Here is a 22,897-nt window from a genome sequence, read left to right on the forward strand (position 1 = left end):
AAATTAAAAATAATAACAAGCGGCAACAATGCCGCAACTCACACGCAACTTAATAAAAAATAATAACAATAAATAAATTGTGTAATTTACCTTCTCATTTACATTTCGACGCTTTGATTTATATTTGTTTTGCCTAAAAATTATGTTAGTCAAAAGACAAAAGAAATATTGATTTTCGAAAAAAAACATTTGTTATATTGTTTTGCCGATTAATTTTTTTGCAACAGATGGATATAGTAAAATTTCCATTTTGACAAATGACAAAGAAAAGACATTGTTTGTGCTTTATGTAATTGAAATAATTAATAATAAAAGCCATAGTTATTAAATGAATGGTTTAATATCATTATATTTATATCAAAATAGTTCGAATATTTTAATAGTTGATATATTAAAATTTAACTCGAAAATATTACAAAAATAAATTTAAAAAATGTAATTTAAATTAACTTAAAGCCGCAAATGATTAAAATCAAAGCACAAAATATTTAAATTTGGGATGAAATACTTGCGCTTACGATGTTTTTTTAAGCAGTGTATCCGCAAAATAAAAATGTATTAACTAAATTTTCATCTTAATTGAGGTGTCAATATCAGAATTCTTTATTTATAAAATACGGTTAAAATCACCAGTAAGTAACTTTTTAAATTGCGCGGTCAAATTAATTGGGCCAAGCTGGCGACAGTTGTCAGTTTTTGGAATTACAATAGCGCCATCTAGCAAATACATTTTGTGGTTAAATCTAACGAGTTTCTAGCAGCTGCATTTGTGGCGCCACTGTGCAGGTTTCTGCGAACGCCTTTTCATTATTTCTGTATAAGAAAAAGTATACGAGTATATTCCCAAGGGAAAACTGAGGTTTTTCGGCACTTTCTTTGAAAAACCGATCGCATCGATCTTCTCCAACACTTTAAAATACACGAAATATGCAGCGGAAGGGGAAATCAAGCGAACAATTTATTTAAGTATGGGACCGTTTGAGCATTCTTGGATTTTTTGGGAATTAGGCGCTTCGTCTGGGCAGGCTCACTTGCACTAATATATTTCTTGATCCTGAAAATATGCAGCAAAAATTTTGCCTATCATTTCTCACCAAAAAGTATGCCAACAATATCAAGCCCTATTTAAGCGATATAGCTTTAAAATAATATCCTTATAATCATAAATCCATAAAATCTTAGTTGTATAAGTAAATAAATGTTGCTATAATTTGTTAGATATTGCACAAACGTTTCGTGTGTAATTGGAGTTAAACAAATAATTGAGATCCTTTAAGTGTAAGTAACATTCGACGTCTTAAGTTTAAGCATGTTTCATATTCTTCAGGCCAAACTGCAGGATAATCACAATAAAGTTCATGGCATATGAGACGAGGAAAAGCCAAAACGAGTTGTCCAAGGTGAAGAGACCCAAAATACTAAACTCGACACTGCCAGTGGGTGAGACCAGAGGAAATGGTGTTGAAGTCATGGCCTGGGAACATGTAAATTTCAATTTAACCTATAATTTCTTATTTATTTCAGATTAACCCACCTTTTCCGGGGTTAGACCTTCGGGCACATATTCCAGTTGCAAGCAGCTTTTACGCAACTGACCCGACCTCACCTGGCACAGGTGAGCTGCCAGGATCAAAGCATACAGCTGGACAGCCAAAATCATGCAGTTATTGGAGATGGTTAGCGGAACACCATGCTGCGCCACAAAATAGGACATGAAGGCGTACATGTTGGCCAGAATGTTAACGAAACTGCCAAAGACCAGCAGAAAGATGCCCAGCTGAAAGACCTTCACAAATCTCTGCACCACTTTCAGCCAGCACCGTTCGCTGTGCAAAAGTCGTTCTAATGCGGGATCCCCTTGTTCCAGTTGATTGTAGCACTCCAGGATTAACAGCATACCGCCGAACAGTCCGTTTGCATAGACACTGGTCACATGCTGAACATACAGCTGGACTCCATAGGCCAGTAGCTGGTGCCACGGCAGACGAGCTCCAGCTCCCTCGAGAAAGGGCACATTGCAGAGGAGCTCGTAGAGGGAGAACAGCAACTTGAGCCACAGGAACAATGTGGACCACCAGCTTAGTCGTCGGCTTCGGTGCAATCTGGCCAGGCTATTGACCAGTTCGGCCAGCTCCTTGCGATGCCAAAGTTGGGCGCCCTGAAGAGCCAGGGAAATGCACACATCGCCCGTCATGGTGGCCATGGCAATGGCCTTGAACACCGCCGAATGCCGGACATTTGTGGCCTCATACATGGCGGCACTTTTCCACAGGATGACAGGGGCCACCGATGTCAGCAGAAGGCATCGCAAGGCCGCACTCAAGGTCACCCATCGCTGACACCTGGCGCCCACTCGCCCACCAAACCTAAACGGCGCCAAGGCCAAAAGCTGCCAAATCCGCAGCAGCAAACAGAGACCGCAGACATGCGGCAATCGCGACATTTTCCGGGAAACTGACCTCACGGCACCCGGACTCGGACTCGGACTCGGACTCGTACTTGTGTCTTTCACAGTTGTCAGCCATTGCTATCGCTGTCCCCAGCGGCACTAAGCCAATTCCAGATAAGTGCCATTGATATGTATTTCTATCAACGAATTGCAAGCATTACGATTAAGTGAAAGAGTTGTGGTGTGCCTCGTTCGCCACGGACTCATTGTTCCAGTCCCCATGGACTGGCGCTGATTCCACATTCGAGGGCAGGCGTTCAGGACTTGGGTTTGACACGCAGGTTAAAGGTTTTCGTCAGCGTGGACATGAAGTTGGGCATTTCCTTCATCTGGTTGAGGGCCTCGTTCTTCGTGTTCGACTGATACTCGTAGGCCACCTTGCGGTTCACAGCGGTCAGCAGGCGGAGCAGCTCGGCGCCCTCCGGCTGGGAGGCCTCGTTGCAGGCGGCGACGTCGAGGACCCGGCACAAGCTCTGGATGAACCAGGACCCATCGTCTACGTTGCGGAACGAGAAGAATTCTAAAAGCAATAAGGGGGATTCAATTAGCAGGGAAAGCTCGAAAATCTCTTCTAAAAAAAATTATACATTTTTCAAGAAATTTTTTTTCCCATGGAAACAGCTTATCTAACAGCTTCTATATACTTTAAATTATAAACTTTAAATAAAAAAGCAAAGCATTTTCTTTAATTTTGATTTAGGAAATAAAATTGAACTTATTTAAAAAAAATCTTAATAGGTTAAGAAACAAAGTGAATTCAATCAATTTATCACATTAATCGAAGTTTTTGCATGAAATTGCTTTTAAATAATTTAAAAATATACATAATTTAATAAGATTATTTTAAGTAATTAAATGGTCCGTGTTTATAAACTTTGCAAGCTTTCTATAAATTCAGAAAACAAATGGCATTGCTCAAGAAATAATATTAATAATAAGTTTTAAAATAACCAAGTAAACTGGTTATTTGGGACTACTTTAGGTTAACTAAAAAAATATCCTACATATACTACCACATTGACAGCTTATGTTTCCATTAATTCACATATGTTTATCTTTGTGTTGTTTAATATTCTAGTCAACAGAATTTTTTCTACTGAATATTTAAATTTGCATTTTAAATGCTCAAAAGAATACTTGTAACATTCTATCCTATTAATCAAAAAAAGTACCGCATTGATTGATGTTTAAAGCTTATTAAAGGCATGGAAAACTTTCAATTCATTGTGAAACTATGGAAAAAGATTACTTGTGTCAACACTCACTGTCGAATGTGGAGTAAAAGACGAGCATGTCCGCTGTGCTGGGGATGGCATAGGTGATGGGCTGAACGGGGGCAACGGGTTCCGGGGCCAGTTCCCTGGTCATCACCGCGAAGCTTGAGAACTCGACGGCCTTCTCCAGATTCTCGCCACGGCAGGCCTGGATGAAGAAGAGTTTTGGCTTGTTTTTCAGCGTCTTGCAGTTGTCGCCGAGGAAGGGGTTCCACAAGCGCTCCACCGGATAGGACATGTCCTTGGCATAGACTTTGCCCTCAGTTCCGTGCGACATCACAGCCAGCACAAAACAATCGTTTTTACTGTGATCCTCGCGTGCCACTGTAAATAGAAATAGTATGATACATAAAATCATTGTTAGCACCTTAAATTGCCTGGAAAAAAGAAATTTAATCTTATCCGTTTAACAATCATTGAAGAGAAATAACATAAAATATATATCCAAAACACTATTTTCATTAGAATACAATTTAGAGTACTTTTGCCTGGCTTCAGATCGATCAGAATAACCGATTACTGCCTTTATCTCATAATTATTGCAGTCACAAAAGTAGTGACTTTTGTTTTGATAAAGATAAGATATCTGAGTTTGAAATGTGTTACCGATTCCGATGAACTAGAATCAGTTGAAACTTGATTTGTATAACAAGAATAGTGATTGTGAAATAAATAAGCCTAAACATTTTAATTGTTTGTATTACTTTGAATATACAAACACTTAAAAGGTCAATAAACACAAATGATTTAATAATATTCTTCCTTAGATATTTTGTACTTTGTATTTTATAACTACAAGACAAAAATAAACCTGATTCAGCTGGTAGATAATGCGGTTTTAGTGATTTATGAGTGCTGCGGGGCTTCTGGCTTCTGGACGCATATGTAACAGTGGAAACTCACCCTCCTTAAGCTTGTCGTTGATGTCGGAGAAGGTTAGATCGTCGTAGGTCCGCACATCGAATCCGAATCCCTTGAGCGTGGCCTCCATGTCATCGCGATCCCGTTCGGTGCCCACTCGCTGCTTCTGCCCCTTGACATCCTTGTGGTTGAGGATCAGCGCGATGCCCGCCCGTGGGCAATTCTCGTATGTGTCCTCGTTGGTGGGCCGCGAGGTGATGATCCTCTTGAGGTCCAGCTCCGAGGTGGGCGTCTTGGCGATCTGGGTGGCATCCGCCTTGTCCTTCTTGTGCTTGTTCTTCTGGCCGAAGAGCGAGAAGTCGGTGTCGTCCATTGCTGACCGTCTGCGCGCTTAGGCAACCTGTGACTAAGCGCGATTAGGTGTCTTCGGGCAAGCTATCAAAAAATGGGGAAAAAAGCTCTCGCTCCAAGCGCTCTTATCTTATCAATGCCAATGCATTCGCCTTATCAGCCTGCTGGGGTGGAAATTCTCTCGCTCTTCGCGACATTTTTTTCGGCTCAACGGCCCAACGTTGATTAGCCTGCTCCAGGGGAAGTCGTCTTTATTGGCGGCAAAATACAATTCGCTTTGCCATTGCACCAGACAATTTGATTTCCCTGACGGGTCACGCCCACAAAAAGGGGGCGCTCGTCAGGGAAATTGGCAACTTCCGGCGAAAGTGTCGCTGCTGCTACTGGAAAGTCTTAATGTGTTTTCAATAAAATTCAGATGCGCAAAAATATGCTGGGCGGTAAAACTTTGCCACGCAATTCAAATTTCGCACGCACACAAAGTAACGGAAACCGGAAATGAGTATAGCGCCCTAAAGTTCAAGGAGTACCATTCTTACATGTACCGCACACAGCAAAGAAAATATTTACGACGGCATGGAATTGGGTTCCAAATGGATTGGAAATGTTTTGATTTGTGTTTCTATTACCAGAAAATTGTATATGTCCGTTATATTTATATATTTTAAGTAATTTAAATTATAAATATTAATTAGCTATTATCACTTATCTAGATTTAATATTAATTACTTATTTAACTCCCTAACTTGTACTGTTATTTTATATCGCAACGCTTTTTTTTCCCGTGAACCAGAAAAATGTACCGCATCAAAGAGAGCGCTGCGTGGGCACTAAAGAGAGTGAAGTAAGAGAGTTCTGGAAACGCGTGGCAAGTGGAACATATAACAACAATTGCGGCTAATTAATTATGCTGCTCCCACGACCTCTGATTGGGTGCCAATTAAAATTGATATGTAATTATAATTACCGACATCAATCCCTCTGTCAACTGAAGAGCTAAAAAACCGTAGGTGGGGAGCAAAAAAGTTGTTTAGCCGGCTTTTCAGAACAATCGCACATTGGCTTCTCAAGGAGCCTTGGCCACTGCCAGCAGTGACCTGAAATATGCTCTTATCTTATGGCTTCGATAAAGCTCAGAGAAAGGAGAGATTTATTGAGTTGGGATTCGAAAAATGCACTTGCTGAATGCCCAATACGAAATGATTTATTGAGGGCACTGTATTGGAATTACAATGCAAAGCTTTACCTGAAATTAACGAATTTCTTGGTGCTTGTACATAAATATATACATATATATATTTTATATGGTTTGTTGTCATTTTAAATTTACGTGTTAATAACATTAAAAATAGCAAGTTAATTATTTAATAGATAGCGTTTTCGTCCAGAAATAATTACAAACTAATGTTTTAAAATAATTATAAGTATCGTATTAATATTCAAATTTATTAATTGTACATTTCAGAAACCTCCTTTTTTAAGCGGCTCAAACAAAAAAGGAAGCTAGCTTCGGCTTGGGATATTAAAAGTAAAATTATGATTCAATGTAACTATAGTTAACAAATTCAATAAACAAATTAAGCTTAGCTTAGCTTAGCTCTTATCAAATCGCTTATCTTCGGTGAGTTAATTGAACATCTCAAAAACATGTATATAATTCAGTGGGCATTACTTAAAGTGCAATGATTTACTCCCACCGGTTGATCATGTTTTTGTTTCTGCTTTCTCCGTTGTCCGTGCTTATTTTACCTTGCAACATCTCCTGCAAAACGTTCTCTTCGAACTGCAGCCTTGCGACGAGCTCGAACCAGATCGCACTGCAACTACATGTATGAGTTTGAAGTGGGTCTCTCAAAGAGTGCCTGTGTTCTATTTCCACTGTTAGCGAAATAAAGCTGTTGTATTAATGTTAACTGCAGGGGAACCAAATCTATTGTATGTGAAATGCAAATATTTACCAAGTATCTTGAAGTTTCCAAGTTTAATAGTTAGAAAAATCAATTGGAATAAATGTACAACATTGGCTACAACATCTTCTAGATTGTGCAATACAAAATTTAATAGGCATGCAAATAGGGAAAAATCGTAAAACGAATTTAACGGGACTGGTAAACTTTTATTTCTGGAGGATTTTGTCGCCTTAAGTACAGTGTAATATTTACAAAATCAAGAACATGCCAAAAGACTTTGGTTTAATTTTTTTTTAATTTAAAAATTTAAATGAATCTGTAACAACAGAGAAATGTTTTTTTGAAAACAATGTCTGTTGTGAAAATGTCTCATTTCGATCTGGTTTTCTGTATACAATTAAATCTCTATACCGTTGTGCTAAACAAAGTAATGTTGTTATAATTTAGGTCCCATGGAAATTAATTGTTGATTGTTAGAATCGTTAAACAAAATATCTATTTACTTGAAAGCTATAAGTTGTTTGATTTTATATTTTATATTTTATCTGCCAAGAAATAAGTGTGGCTACGCCCATGTTTCTGGACCTTTACAGATTTTCCGTTCGAGAGGCGTTGCATCAGTGAACCGAGTTCGAGAGAGAAATGTTGGCTGCGTGGGAACAAAAACAGGCAACTTTCCGATGTTCGCTTCAATCTGTCTCAACGGCTCGAATCGCGCGGTCGCACCGTTCCGAAATAGCAGAAAAAAAATTGAAAAACGGGAATTTCGAACTTGTACGACGACAAATCGAATTCGGTTCGAACCAAAAACCAAATTTTCAACCAAAACAGCGACGCCAAAAGCTTGGTTTGTGTTGCTCAGTGTTGAGGTGTAGGTGTGTGTGTCGGAGAAATATTCGCATTTTTTGTGGGGTCGCGGGATCCCATCCTACGGGCGTGTGTTTTTCCTCAACCTTCCCGTTGTTCTTAGATTAAGGACGAGCGGGCGAAGAGAAAGCCGAAGGAGAATGTTTTGAGCTGTGACAACAAAAACAACATAGTGTTGGTGTGTGCCAAGTGCAAGGAGTTGTAATTTATAGTTGCCGAAATTAAATTATGTTAAGTGCCCCAAATCAGTAAGAAGGTGCAGTGAAAAGCAAGCGGCAAAAAACAGCATCCGTGGAAGGTACATAAGAGAAGCAAAGTCGGTGCCATCAAAAAGTAAAAAAAAAGTACGTAAGAGGTGAACCAAACAAACTGTTTGATCATAATAAGCGGGGTGCATACAAACTCATTTAAGATGAATGTGCGAGAGTGTGTGTGCTTTGTATGCAAAAAAGGTTGACAAAAAACAACAACAAATTAGGGTGGCTGGACCAGATGACAAAAGAAAACAAAAGGCAAACAACGAAATACGGTCTTTTTGGGCCGTTCCCAAAACCAACCCATATACATAGAGGAAAAAAACAGAGCCCACAATGCGAAACGAAAACGAAATCAAATCAAAAGCAGAAGCCAACAGCCAACAGCCCAACAGCCCAACAGTCCGCCGAAAAGGAACAAAAAATCCTCAGCTAGCTTTTAGGCGAATGCCCTCACAAAGCGCATAAAAAAATAGATTAACAGGCTAGGCAGGAAAAAAAAAACATTGAAATTCTAACGTCGTCGCTGGCTAAGCCTCTGCAGCAAAAATAACAGGAGCATAAAAAACATAAAACAACAAGTAGGGATACCAGGATCGAGTCTTACGATTCTGTGGTACCGGGTACTTGGATTTCATTTTCACTCACAAAACACATAAAATATATCATTTTCATACTTTTTATATAAACGTAAAAATACGTCTTCATAAAGAATACAACTCGATATTATTATACATATGCATTTACATTATAAAAAAGAAAGGAGTTTGAACAACTTTAAACCTTTTTTGTAAACAAGTTTGAATTAATACTCTAGAAATGAATACAAAAATCTTATCTTGTCATATTTTGTTATTTTTTATACTTAACATTAACAAGTGTTTTCAATAGCTTACTCTTATTTATTAAATCCTGTTTACCATAATGTTCCTAAAATATGTGATTTCACAAGCTTTTAAGTTTCTTTACTTATGAGATGGTTTTGTGAGATACATACAATATTGAAGTTAATAACACAATTTTAGACTTAACTGACATTCTTGAAGATCAAGGAGTATGCCCAATAGTGGTTTAATATAAAAACGAAATAGTTCATATTAAAAATACAATAAATAATACACTTTTCATGACAGACTGTCTTCTAGTCTTTCTTTAAAGAAATCTTAGAGACTTTGGGATAAATATTCCCTCAAAGCCCGATATGATAGAACAATTTATCCTTCCCAATTTGATATACCCTGAAAAACTGGGTATGCCAACAACAAGTTGGCAACTAACCAGCTGGCAATGTAACCGGCCGCGAAGATTTTCGTTTCTTTTTTACACTGCTGCAAATGAAGTTGCAGTGGACATCTAATGAACCCGCACCTGAATGTGACGGAGACCCTTAAATTGCCAGCACACCTGAAATATTCAAGATACTTTATGGGCATGCCGCAGCTGGGCCAGAAGCATGCCAGTCATGCCGCAGGCAGTGCCCCATCCTCCGTCTAGGTGTAAATTCTGTAGCAGAAACATTCATTTATGAGCGGGCTAAGGTTGCGCTTTTTGCCGCCATCCCTCGACCCTTTTCATTGGGGGACTCCCCTGGGGGCTTGCGCCTTTCCTCCGGGGGCTCCTTTCCCGGTTTTATGAACTTCAGCTGAGCAATTATTAAATATGCAAGCTTTTTGCAACTTTAAGATAAGCCCGGGCGGTATTATGTGGGTGGGTTCACCTTCTCTTTTCGGTTTGGCCCTTTGATGTCTGTTTAAAGGGGGGCTTCTAAAAGTCTAAAAATGCGGGAGACTGACAAACAAACATTAATTGTAACTGTAATTGGTGTGAAATGAGCGAGTGACTGAATGGATGAATGACGGAATGAATGGATGCTTAGCAGCAGCTTGAACAACTGAATGGATGACACTCGAGTGGAGCCGGCTGCCAGTGGCAGTGATGCTCCCGGCTCTTTCAGCACTGAAAATTGCGTTAAGTGGATGTCATCGTTGGCCAGCGACAATTTTGATGAACTCAACAAAAACACTTGACAGCAGCGCCGAAGATTTGAGGGCAGGAATTGGGGAGCTGACCGAAAGGCAGGCCGTGCAATAAACGAAATTATGACGCTAAATTGAACACAAAACGCCCAGTGAGACAGATGATATAGAGTCAAAGAATAGTCCAGGAAAATATAGTTATGGGCGAAGGGGTTGTGGAAGTGGAAGTGGAACTGGAACTGGGAATGGGAATGGGGGTTTCACTTTCAAAAGCATCAACACAGCATCCACTCCGCATCTACTCGTTCACATTTAACGCGCGAATGAACAGCAATCAGCCGAAATGGGGATCCAACGAAAGGGGGGGCGGGAAAAGGGACTGTGGGCATGGCTCTGGACCGACCGGGAATCGGATGGGCATGGGTATGGGCACTCGGACTATAACTGGTTGTGCCGTGGTGTGCCGTGGTGTGCCGTGGTGTGCCGCCTGCCCGGAGGGTTGTTCATTCAACAATAAAAGTCACGATAGACATGGCAATACGGAAATGCTATTTTTGGGGCTGTCGCTGCCTTCACACGGGAATGGTCCACGTCCGCCCTGCGAGCGGAAGGTGAGAATTAAGAAATTAGCGTATACCCAGTCGCAGTACACAGAGTACCCAGTACCCACTACCCACTACCCAGTAACCACTACCCAGTACCTATTACCCAGTTGGATGCCCCATCCAGTCGCGAGTTGGAGCTGCCAGATGGGAGCCGATGGAGCTGCTCGTAAATTGCCCGCCGCCGCTCACTTTAACTTAATTATATAATTTGTGAGGCAGCAGAGCTGGAAAAGGGAGACTAAACGACCAACGAAAAAAGGAAACTTGACAAAAAATGTTTGATTTGAAATACTGAAGTTTATATACCCTGGGAAAAGCTTATATTTTGCAAAGAGTTTAGTTAAAAGCAAAGTCCCTAAGTCAAATAATGATATGTTTTTTTTTTAGACAATATTTATATTTCAAAGTAGTTCCTTCAATTGAAATGATATTATAAAGTGGTAAAATAATATTAAGCATATCATTAATAAAGCAGTTTGGATAAATCTTATATATGCTTCTATATCGATTGCATTTCTTGTTTACAGAAGAGCAATATATTGCTTATACATTTTGCAAACCGGTTTTAAAAGTAGTTCAGGGCTATAATATGAAGCTGAGTTGCAAAAATTATCGTTAATTAAAATAGTCAAATAGTCAAAAATGGTAGAAATCCGCGACTTTGTTGAAAATGTCGTTCAGCAAAGAAAACTAATTAAGCTTGAATTTGAACGCTTTGATTTTAGCAAAGGGTCTACAAAAGGGAACGGAAAAGACATAAGGAAAAACTATAAAAACTCATTAACAAAGCACTGAGACTTTTTGCTAGCATAGGGTATAAAAAAAAGCGGGCTCAGTGGGTTTTTGCGGTGGGCTGCAAATTAAATGAGCTGAATGCATTAAAGCCCAAATCAGCGCAGGCCGTCGGCTTAGTGACGAGGACAAACTGTGTCTTAAGTGAGGCAGCAGGAATGCGGGAGCAGGACGAACCCCACCGGCTTCGTTAATGGGTGTTGCTGGAAAAAAGTAAATAATCCTTTAACCACAAAGCAATTATGCAGCGCAAGGCGACAGACGGGCGACCCGGCCAACAAAACGGCAACGGCAACGGCAGCGACAAAGTCGACGTCGACGTCGACGGGAAGGCGACATCTTGTCAGCCAGTGAAAAATTACCAACCAATGACGGCGACGGCAGATGTATGCAGACGGAGATGGACGGCAAGAGGAAAAGGGACTCGGTGGAAAACTGGTGGAACGAAGCCGAAGCCGAAGCCCACAGGTTGCAGGCAGCAAATTACTTAAATGCCAAGCCGAAAAGTCTGGCAAAAGCTTATGTGGAAATTTAATTTGGCGAGGAGGACGAAAGGAGGATGGCTGAGAGATCGTTCACTCTGCGGTTACCTTGCACTTTTGGCCGCAACAAACCGGTGACATATACATATACATACGAGGGGTGGGTGTGAAATGAGAAAACATTTTATGGACCTCCAGCACTTTTCATTAAAACGTGTGACTTTGTTGTTAGCTGGATTTTAAAAGTAGTATTTATTTCAGGCACGTCTCAAATATACTTAAATTTATTTATGACCAAAGCAAGAACTGTTCTTTTAGCAAACTTACCATGTAGAAAACCGTTCTGTTCGGGGTTGCATTGTCCACCCCTATTATATGAAAAGTGTCCTTTTTGTCAGCTCATCCATTTGTTCACAGTGGTCAACTCAATCCCGAGATTATCAATAATTTGTAAGCCCAAAAGGGCTCTGCGATTTGTGTGGAGATTATTCATGCCTGTTGAGCTATGATTTTTATGGGTTTTCGGGGATTTTATAAACATTTGTTTCAAAATAATCTTCATATTTTCCCTACCATATCGTAAATTACGATTCCTCTTTGTATTTTCTATCTGAAATGAGTGGTAGAACCAAGTCAGTGACACTTCTCACTGTGTATCAGAGGCCAGCTAGATTTATCGTCTATGCATCTAGCTTATCACATCTCATTCACCTCCATGTTTCCTGTATCTCTCTGCCATTTCCCACGATGTGGGGCCATGTTGAGCTCAGGTTGCAGTTTCATTGGCAACTGACAACCAACTCGTGCGCCTTCAGTGCAGAAGTTAAGCGCTTTTCTATGCCTTCAGTGCCAGATCAGAGCGCAATTGATGGCCAACTGGTCGAAGCCTTTAACCTGCCTTAGCCGCAACATGACAATGCCACACAAAGAACGAAATGGAAAGAAGAAGTAGAGTTGCGGAGGAGGAGTTGGGATTTGGCCAGACGGAACCCAAGACCCGGCCCCGTCGAATGTCCAGCTGTGTCTGTTTACATTGCCACAGCTCTTTAGCAACCCGTCTGGACAACGTTTTATGTTCTTCTGGTCGGGTCTGGGCTTCTATTTTCGCCTCAGACGGGTGAGGGAGTTGGAAAACGGCAGGGGGGAGGGGTGGGTGGCCCTGCGGGTTTGGTCAGCCCGTTGGACGACCTTTCAACGGGGTCGCGGATTTACATTTGTTGCTCGTCTCGGCGCCAACTCATTCATAAAAACGCACGCAAAGTCAAGCGTTGCAATTTGAAGGTTGCCCTGCCTGTGGTTATACCTCCTTCACCTCCACCTCTCCCACCCCTCACCCACATGCCACCACCCCCCTTTTTTCCCCACCTTGCACTCGCCTTCTGTGCTCAAGCTTTTATGCAGTTAAGTGCTTAGTTGCGTGTAACTTTACACTGTTTAACAAACTCACTCACTCACCGCACAGTGAGTCAAAGGAGTTTCTGAAAAGACGGGTGAGGAAGGGGTTAAAAGGAGGTGAAAATGGGAGGGATCACTGGTTTGCACTAGACGACTTTTACCTCACAGAGTAAGTGTGACTTTGTCGTGTGTGCCAGCTGCAAATAGAGGGAAATGCACAGGAAAAACTTTAACCTTCGGATAATGAAGTTTCGACGCTAGTACCGAAATGAATTTCAGAAAGGGGTCTACATTGTAAAGTCCTACTTAAATTACTTCATTGTTTTGCTCTTACCTCAGTAATTTCGAAACTGTGTGTTATAATCTCCTTTAATAATTTGCGGAACATAGCACAAATTGCTAAAAGTAGTTGCAACTAACTTACTTTGATTATGAAAATGTTTTATCTTCTTTTGTAATAAAACATTATTACATATATTTTTTCCTCTGCACGAGAGGACATTTGTTAGAGTTGGTTAAACTAACCGGTCGCAGGATGTGTGTGTGCCAAGAGTTAATTACGATTCCTCTTTAGACTGCTAAGCACCTGGCTGCCTCAAATGAAATCAAATAAAGTGAATGGTGGCCATAAAAAAGGAAATACCTAGGCAACAGAATGTGTAGGAGCCAGCATAGATGATGTTAAAAAATCCTGAAGTAGGAAGCCGCAAAAAAAGGGGTAAGGGAAGTCGGGTAGCCAAGTAAACAAAAGCAAACATTGCGTGCCAAAATTCCGGAAATTGTTAGGAGTCACAGCATGTGTAAGCTGAATTTTTACAAGTAGACACACAAACACACCCAAGACCTCACCACTGCACGCTCAGCTTCGGAACAACATCCCCCCACTTCTCGTCATTATCCGTCTAGTTCCATTCCTTAGTGCCATGTTTCCTGTCTAAGTGCTAAATTGAAATTCCAAAATTAAGTAATTTCTCCCAAGGGCAACTTCTGCTGGAAATCTTTACCAAATACGGACACACACTCTCTGGAGTGGGCGTGGCCATCAGTGTTGCAAAAGAACACCCACACACAGCAACATGGCAAACAGTAAAATAAACAATAACAACAACAAGGCTTGGCAATGAGCTGCACTAATAGTTTGTGTGAAGAAGCTGCCTGTAAAAGAAGGCATATAAAAGGAAAATCCCAAACTGTGAGAGCAACAGCAACCGCATCTACATGAAAACAAGCTGTAAAAATTATAGGGAAATAGCAAACGACGCTCACATAAGTATTTTGTTACGGACATTAAAGCTAACGCCAAGATTGGTTGTCTCCAGTGACTCGCATCGTTTAATCCTAAACTAGGGAGCTCACATAAAAAGTGCAGGAATATCTCGCATCACCAGTTGGACGGAACGAGCTAAAAGATATGGATGTAGGCAGGGCGTAAAATGTTATAAAGTATCTTAAGGCATTTTTATGAGAAACTTAAGAGTGCTATACTTATATTTTAAGTTTATATTGGATTGGTTCTTATGTGTATCGAAACCCGCTTTCAAACTGTTCGAACGTCCGGTTATAAAGTTTTTTTCTTTTAAATTAATTGTTATATAACACATTTTCTTAGAATCTTCATAAGCCGCAACTCGTTTGCTTGCAAAGTCTTTTGCCGTAAATGCAATCCAACGAATATCCAAATCCCTAACCAAATGCCATCTCTTTTTTCCCTTTTTTTGATCTCAAGTTTCTTTTTTAGGTTACTCCAGCGGATCCTTAATCAAAATCAAAATGGCTCAACACTTTCAATGGCTGCTGTCTTCCAAAATCGAAAGTTTGCCAATTCATTCCGTCACCACCCACCACCCCTTTTTCCTTTGCAATATTGTCGCCCTTTCGTGGCCCTGTTTCAGTTAACTTCAAGGAACTTCTACTTCAGCTTCCTCAATATTTTTCAATTTAAATGATGGTGCAGGAAAAGTAAAAGGGAAAGGGCGAGAAAGGGTGAGAAGGAAATGACGCTTCACACTTGTGAGTTTGGAGTTGGGGCTGGGGGTTACGGGTCCTGGCTGCCAAAAAAACAGTCAAGAAAAACAGGGAAGGAAAAGCGAGGGAACTTAAACACTTCTTGCATTTTTCCTATGGCACGACAACTATTTATTGCCTCGCCCAGACGAAGCTGTCGAGGGTGCCCTGTTGTTGCTGGGCTCCTTGTTGCCATTGTTGTTGCTGCTGCTTACTTTTGTAGTGGCAGCAACAAAGTTCTTTGATATCGCCAACGGCAGCAGCAACTTACACCTGAAAAAATGTACTCTTACCTAAAATTAGCATTATGAGCATTATTATTTCGATTGGTTGTGGTATGAAAAGTTTAGATTGAGATTAATATTATAAACATCTAGCAGAATATTCCTCGGTTTTTTTTTTCTTCAAACTAGATAGTGTTGATTTGTATGACAATATAGCTTTTAGACTAATGAATAAAATAATATTTTGTATACATTTTGTATACTTTCGTGTGAGTAGTATAGGTAAAATACGGAATAATAATACCTTTCTTTTATTTTGGTGTCGACTATCATTTAAGTTCATTAAGTTCCTTATCCCAGATGAGAGTATTTTTTTTTTGAGTGTAATACGACGGCTTCTGAAGCTGACTACCATGATGATGACGTTGGATATTGGGGTTGCTGATGGTGCTAGCTTTGGTGATGATGAAAAATGCACATGTGTTGCTAACGGACCGATTATTTTTATTGTTTATTTACTTTGATTTGGCCCTCTTTGCTCTTTCTGTGCTGTTTGCCTTCATGTTCTTGTTTTTATTTGCCACAACCGGACCCGTGGCCATGTTCTTATTCGGGTTATTTGGGTTTGGTTTGGGCATTTGTGCGTAACGAATAAATTTAGCAAAATAAATAAGGACAATAATCCCTTTGAATGCATTGCAATTGAGCTTTTTACAGCCATTGACTGTAAGCCAACCGTCCGCCCACCAATACCCATACAGGCGCAGGGGCACACACAAACACACACTCACACACACTCAAACACACACACACACGTACGTGTGGCACTTAACTCAACATTGTTGGCTGGCTTAGAAAGCTTTTGCCTCTTGGCCAGGATTCCATCCCGTTTTCGGCGTCCGGCTAATGCCATTCAATTCTGGCTTGATTTGCATTTCAATTCCAAATCAAATTTTTCAATTGCCAGCTGGACGCACTCACCCACCCACTCAAACGTACGCCTAGCGATGTGTGTGTGCTAAGTGGCCGCACACACACCAGTTTAATTCAATTTGAGATGGAAGGGCGAACAAATTCATAGCATACTTTGTAGCGCTGCTTGACCGAGTCGATTCTGTGGACTCCGGCGTAACTCCCCATGTAATTGACAAAAGCTGCGCTCCAAGCGCTCCTCGAAATTTGAAATCAATTTATTTTATATTGAGTTAGCTGTCCCCAGACCAACGGAATAGCATTAACCTCTGGCAGCTACATTGTGTAAAATCGAAATCGATATGACGGGGAGCGGGAATCGGTTGTTCGGCAGCCAGCCAATTGCAGTGTCAGCTCAAAACTCATTCGACGAACAACGGACAACGAACGCCCGCTTCACACACATGCTCTTATTTGTTAAATTAAAAGCTTCTCCACCGCCTTGCATTTGTTATTGTTACCCGGACAGCGGCATCATCATCCGCATGCCCGTCATCATCATCATCATCATTATGATCATCATCGTCGTCTTCATTTGCCATTATTGGCTCCGGAGCGCACAAGACTTTCAATTAGTTTTATTAGGGTGTTCCAAACATTCCATTGACTCGAAATCAAGGGGTGAGGCGGTGGCCTCCATTGTTGTTTTCGACCCAATGCCGATGCCGATGCTTATGCTGCTTCCGTTTGATATTGGCCTTTTGACTTTTATGCTTTTTTCGGGTTTGGCGCAAATTTCGCTTTTTGCGGTTGCGGCTCCTGAGTTTTGGGTGGTTATGGTGGGGCCTTTTCAATAGCCCGATTGTTTTTTGAGTTTTATTGGGGCCCCTCTTATTGTTGTTTTGGCTGTTAGGCGCATGATTGCGCAATGCCAACGCACCGAAAATAAGTTATATTAGATGTATAAATATGTATGCGCAAAAGATTGGCTTGTGGGCGTGTGGGAATGTTTAATCAGCAATCGAGACCGCATAATGAATCAGCAAATTGGAAAACTCTTCACTTGAAACTGAGAAACACAAATTTTTAACTGTTGGGCTTCAAATTAATCCCCTTAGGCGTAAACTAGGAGAATTTAAAATAAATACATAAAGGAATTTGTATTTTTCTTTGATTTAAAGAAGAAACTGTTTAAAGCAAGAAATGCTTTAGACAGTAACACTAAATATAGTTGCATTCAGTTTATAAATGAAACAACTTTTATTTCCGTAGACCTCTCTCCGCAGTTGTTATTTCAGCTATGAATTATTAAGCAATCCTTTTAATTATTCTTGAGTAATAGTTTTAAACTTTCCTAAAACTTTTGCCAGGGGTTCCCATATTGGTCAACTTTTGGATACTTTTAAAGCTGTTGTATTTTTTTCTAGAAAACTTGTAAAAAAGTTCTCGAGCTCATTTCTTTTCTCTAAAGGGCATTACAGTTTCGTTGTCTTACCCTCCATCTTTCCCCGCCGTTATAATTTCCACTTTATGACTTTTGTATTGGCAAACGCCCCCATTCTCCGCATTATTCCCTTCCTCTGGCGGTGGCATGTGGGGCAGAGTTGAAGGCAACAAATGTTTTTGACACGACAAGTCCATGGGTCAAATGCCCCTCCACGTCTTGTTGCTGCTCTTTAGATGTTTTTTATTTGTTTCTTGTTTTTAACGTTTTTCTTTTTTTAATACTTATTTTTTTTTTTTTTTTTTTTGTCAGTGACTGCCACTGCTACTTGAGCTAGAAAAAAGTTTTGGCCGAAAAAGTTTCGGTTGCCCGATTCTTGCGAGGTGCTTGGTGCTCAGAGCTCAGCTCAGTTGCCTTGGCTGCGGGATGAGCACGCCTGGCTGAACTTCGAAGCCAAGTCGTCGACAGTGGGATATCAGCCGGCCGCCGAGCCCGGCTGATTATTGAAAATGTGGCGACACCGCCGACGGTCCAGTTTGCACATAATTCATGGGGAAAAAATACACGTACATATAGCAGCGGCACCCCCTTAGAAAAGTTTCGCCCAACTTTATTTTTCACTTTTCTCCTCATTCTCTATCGTTGCAGTTGAAAAGTGAACGCAGAGCTAAGTAAGTTGCAATGTGAAGAGTCTTGGAAGGACAAGTGCGAACCAAGGAACAGGACTTGTCAACGACTAACAGGAGCAGCTGCCACTGCAGCGATTGACAGGACAAAAACAAAGCCCGGCTAGCTAGCCGAGAAAGGACTTCCCGCTCAAGTGGCACGAGCAGCAAAAGTTTAACGTTGTTTTTCCGTTACATGGCACCCGGAAAACTGCAGCAACGGGGCGCAATGTGCTGGCCAACTACCGCAGTCGAAGAATAGAAAATCACTCGAAGGCCTTGCCCAAAAAAAAAAAGAACACAAACTGAGCAAACGAGAAAAAAAAAACAACGAGGAATACGAAAAAACGAGCAACCACTGCGGTGCAGCATATGTGCTTTCGCTGTGCTTTTTCTGTGATGCCACAAGGACACAAGGATCCTTCAAGTGACAGCAACATACGCGAGTTTTTCGTTCGTGGAGAGCCTTCCATCTAAGACGCAGCAGAATGCGCAAGCACAAAGCGCCGCCCAGCGGTAGTCCAAGGACAATGCCCCAGGACATTTCACAATCGGAGCCATCGGACGTGGGAGGGGACTCCCAATCCACCGCAGCATCAGCAACAGCAGCAGTAGCAGCAGTGGAAACCCCGCAGCAGAGCCTGCTGCTGGGGCACAATCCAGCGGACTCATCCGCAGCAGCAGCAGCAGTAGCTAGTCGCTTGGCCCCGCCCCCCTGTCAGCCTCCCATCAGCAGCAGCAGCAGCAGCAGCGCCATCGGCACCAAGGAGCGACCTCGCCCCACTGTCCGGCTCCTATCCCTGCTGCACGTGGCCAGCTACGTGCTGTGCCTGTGCGCCTTCAGCTTCGCGTTGTACGGCAATGTGAGGCAGACGCGGCTGGAGCAGCGGATGCAGCGCCTCCAGCAGCTGGACGCGCGCATCGTGGAGCTGGAGCTGCGGTTGGAGCAGCAGCAGCTGCTCCACTGGCCCGCCGAGCAGACGCAGATCCTGGCCAGCAGTCCCAGCGACAGCGGCAGCAACAACGGCAGCCAGCACCTTGCGCTGCACGTGCGGCGGGAGCTGCACCGCCTGCGCCGCGATGTCTCGCACCTTCAGTTAACGAGGCGGCAGCAGCGACGCCAGGCGGCCGAGGCGGCGGCAGCGGCAGCCAGCGGCGAAGGAGGATCCGGTGGTGGCCAGTGCCAGTGTCAAGCAGGTGAGTTCGAAAATAAATATTCCTTAAAGTACAACTAATATACGAATATACAAATACGAATATATTCATAATTTACAGTGAAAAAAACTTAAATTTGACAATAAAAACACTTTATTGTTCAATCAGTGTAAGCTAGCAACATCTCTCCAAATACCAAACAATTTTGTATGTAGTTATTTTGGTTCTGAGGCAAATATAAAAGCGGGAGCATAAAGCTTTAACCACAAACTTGTCATACCACTTGTTAGGAAGGTTTTTATGCATCTGGTTTCCTTAACATAATAATAATATTTAAAAATTATGACATTATAATAATATTTGAACTTTGAAAACCAAATTCATCTTAAATTTCTTTCAAAAAGATAAGCTAACTTTTAAGGTAAACATTGAAATATCTAACATTTTTAAAATAAAGGAATTTAAGGAATCGGTTATATTTTTAAATCAGATTTTCGGAAATAGGATATTCATTGTGAAAAATTCTGTTTCTACTTACATAGAAAAAAATCCACTTACATTTTAAAACAAAGAAAAGAAATATAAGTTAATATATATATTTTAAATAGCCTATTAAATGAAAGAAACTGTCTATCAGTGGAAGGTAGCCCTAGCTAAATTCCGTCCACTTTATAATTCGACTGATTCGATGTCAATCCTAATTGAGAGTGTCCAATCCCTTTGTGAATTTGATGATTGGTTAACCGAAACCTAATTCGGGCAAGTTTTTATAAAAACCCCAAATGTTTTTCCTCTTTAATAAAGGACGTACATGCTCCTTTCTCTCACATTGGGATATCTTGTCAATTTGACGGCCACAATGTTGGCCATGAACCGCCTACATTTGCGGTCAGCGCGCAATTGGTCAGAAATGTCAGACGCAGCCACACACACACGCACACTCTCGCAGTTTCAGCCTTACACCCATAAGTCAACAAGTCGTTGTGGTCGTCTGCATGAACCAATTGTGTGTGTGTGTGTCTGTGTGTTGCGTGTGGGCCACGAAATTTAATTATTTGCGTCCGGATCCAAATTTATGGCAGTTTAGAGATTTCATTAATTGGAAAAGTGTTTTCCCAACTGCCCGAAACACACATAAAGAGGGGGAATAGGAAAATCGAGGCTAAGGTGGGTTGGCCACCATGCCTTCCTTGGGTTTTTCCCAATTTTTCTGGCTTGATTTTCCCCAGCTTTTTGCCTTTGCCTTTGCCTGCCTGTCTCCGGTGACATTACGGAAACTTTGATTACTCTGGGATTAGCAGAGCACTCCCCGGCACATACACATACACACACACTCACACACACTCACACACACACTTGCATAAATAAGCACTCGGCTGCCAGTTTGCCTTATGGTTTGCATAAATTTCGCTTAAAATACTTTTTGAAAAGTTTTGCGACACTCACGCGGCTGCACAAGAGCTCTCCTTCGCCCCTGACCTTTTGCCGATGGGAGTTGTGAAACAAGGAGTTTCCCTTCCCTTGAACTCCGACCATTTGCCTTGCGCGGAGTCTGGTCGTATTAACGCAATTTGTCTTGACATTCGCACAATTAACTCACCCGCTAAGCTGCCGGACAAACTTTGGGGCTAATCCCGCTGATTTCGGTTTCCATGCATTGAGCATATGACGCATACGCATCGTGGACCGGGCAGCGGGGCCAGTAAACGCTCGGCGCAATTATTTAACAACTTTGCCAATTCCAGCGAAGGAAGCTGCAGACGAGATAGGACAAAAAGTTTTATAATCGATGCGCTCGCAGGTCGAAAGTTTCGCCCGCCCTGGCAACGGTCGAAGTTTCTTTTCAAAGTCACTGCATATAAATAAATTTCTACCACTCAAAGAGACACTCCACACCCCCCCCGTTGTCTTTGTCCCGAAGGATCCTTGATAAGCGCGTGCCAGGCGACAGGACACAGCCTTTTCACAACTTTAAGCCCCGCACAATAAATCAAAGCAGCTAAGGGGGCGGGGCGGGGGCGTCACAAGGACTTGTCACTTGCTTATCTGAGGCGTAGACGATGCGGCAAAGTCATCATCGGTTAAGCCAAGTTCTATCCGTGCATAAATGCAGGCTAGGACTACAAATTTTTCATGCCGTCATCTGCCATTCACAATCTCGATTGGCTGCGAAGTTCACTTCAAGGACATTGCAGTTGCTGGCAAAGGGATAAGCCAGGGACTGCCGAATGCCGATTAAGACGATTAGTTTTGGGTTTTATCGACGTTTTCCCCTAGCTTTGCAGGAAAATTGATAAAATTAGTGCGACAGCAGTTTGGAGTGGAGTGCCAGGGCATTGGAGGAAGCATTAAAAGCAATCCCACATTTTGTATACGAAACGGAAAGTAGTGAACAGTGGTATGGTGCACCCTTAACTCAATTCAAAGGGATTTCCTCAAGAGCTTAAAGTTCTCTAAACAAATATATATATTTTTAATTGACAGGTATTACGGCTCTTCATGTTTTACATTTTTGCATAGAATACATTAAAATGAACTGATGAAAATAACGAATCTATTTTCATGATACATTTTAAATGTATATTTTTTTAAATTGATAGAACGTTTAAAGTATGACAGATAAATTTGCATCAATTTAATTTGCATTAAAAAGCTAAATAAAAATTTGAATAAATTAGGTGGCATTGTATAAATGTTTGTTAAAGAACTATGGAAAATGTAACGGAAAATTTGTAAAACAGTCCCCATTAAAGAGCTAATTTAATAGATGACTGGATTGCATTAGAATAATTTACATTTATTTCACAGTGGGAAGTGATTTTCCTGTGAGAGCTGCATCGAAGCCAGCTTAAAGTGGCCTGCCTTGCACATTTCATTTTTTATGAGCATTCTAAATTTTAGCATTCAAAATTTATGAGGGTCCCATGGTGCAACCACAAACACACAGGGACATGGCTGGCTGGGCTTGTCAGACTGCAAATGACATTTGGCCACTTCTCATCTACTCGCATCCTCAGCTCGATTCCCACTCGTAAAACTGTTGTTGCATCCGCTTGGCGGGGATGAGTGCCGAACTCCGTGCTCCGTGCTCAGGGTTCCGGGGGTTAAGGGTTGAAGCATCGGAGTTTAGGTAACGATACACCGGTCTACGGTCCGGTTCAGTATGCTGCCACTCTCGTTGTCCAGCTGAAAACCCTCAATTTATCATAGCCGAGCGCAAAATCCACTTTAGCAGCTGGGCCAGCGACATCGTTGGCTGCGTATGACATTTTGCAAA

General features: G+C 41.6%; 3 protein-coding genes across 21 annotated transcripts in view; 1 reads left to right on the forward strand and 2 right to left on the reverse strand.

Moving 5' to 3' along the window:
- Nucleotides 1-1,287: 1,287 nt before the first annotated feature.
- LOC108135021 (putative gustatory receptor 89a) lies at nucleotides 1,288-2,517 on the reverse strand. Its single transcript, XM_017255553.2, has 2 exons — nucleotides 1,535-2,517; nucleotides 1,288-1,474 (listed from the first exon to the last, which is right to left on the reverse strand). Exons 1-2 carry the CDS (start codon nucleotides 2,441-2,443, stop codon nucleotides 1,304-1,306), a joined length of 1,080 nt encoding a protein of 359 aa, XP_017111042.1. The 5' UTR covers nucleotides 2,444-2,517; the 3' UTR covers nucleotides 1,288-1,303.
- A 47-nt stretch (nucleotides 2,518-2,564) lies between these two features.
- LOC108135031 (caspase-3) lies at nucleotides 2,565-5,000 on the reverse strand. The gene is made up of 3 exons (XM_017255568.2): nucleotides 4,627-5,000; nucleotides 3,715-4,047; nucleotides 2,565-2,969 (listed from the first exon to the last, which is right to left on the reverse strand). Exons 1-3 carry the CDS (start codon nucleotides 4,955-4,957, stop codon nucleotides 2,707-2,709), a joined length of 927 nt encoding a protein of 308 aa, XP_017111057.1. The 5' UTR covers nucleotides 4,958-5,000; the 3' UTR covers nucleotides 2,565-2,706.
- A 2,552-nt stretch (nucleotides 5,001-7,552) lies between these two features.
- LOC108135070 (collagen alpha chain CG42342) overlaps nucleotides 7,553-22,897 on the forward strand; it is a 71,040-nt gene continuing 55,695 nt past the window's right edge. For all 19 annotated transcript variants that reach the window (XM_041709587.1, XM_041709589.1, XM_041709588.1 and 16 more), the window contains exons 1-2: nucleotides 7,553-8,056; nucleotides 18,449-19,662. In XM_041709587.1, coding sequence (XP_041565521.1) covers nucleotides 18,954-19,662 — 709 coding nt within the window. In that variant the 5' untranslated portion in view covers nucleotides 7,553-8,056; nucleotides 18,449-18,953. The remainder of the gene's footprint in view (nucleotides 8,057-18,448; nucleotides 19,663-22,897) is intronic.

The sequence above is a fragment of the Drosophila elegans genome, unplaced genomic scaffold, assembly GCF_018152505.1.
Source record: "Drosophila elegans isolate 14027-0461.03 unplaced genomic scaffold, ASM1815250v1 contig_476, whole genome shotgun sequence".
In the NCBI taxonomy this organism is placed as follows: Eukaryota; Metazoa; Arthropoda; class Insecta; order Diptera; family Drosophilidae; genus Drosophila; species Drosophila elegans.

What these genes read in the sequence shown, in the direction of transcription:
- LOC108135031 (XM_017255568.2), bottom strand. Translation starts at nt 4,957, where the DNA reads ATGGACGACACCGACTTCTCGCTCTTCGGCCAGAAGAACAAGCACAAG. An exon ending in CAACGACAAGCTTAAGGAGG is followed by an intron (nt 4,048 to 4,626) that starts GTGAGTTTCCAC and finishes TTCTATTTACAG; the next exon opens with TGGCACGCGAGGATCACAGT. An exon ending in CTTTTACTCCACATTCGACA is followed by an intron (nt 2,970 to 3,714) that starts GTGAGTGTTGAC and finishes TATTGCTTTTAG; the next exon opens with AATTCTTCTCGTTCCGCAAC.
- LOC108135021 (XM_017255553.2), bottom strand. Translation starts at nt 2,443, where the DNA reads ATGTCGCGATTGCCGCATGTCTGCGGTCTCTGTTTGCTGCTGCGGATT. An exon ending in AAGGTCTAACCCCGGAAAAG is followed by an intron (nt 1,475 to 1,534) that starts GTGGGTTAATCT and finishes ACATGTTCCCAG; the next exon opens with GCCATGACTTCAACACCATT.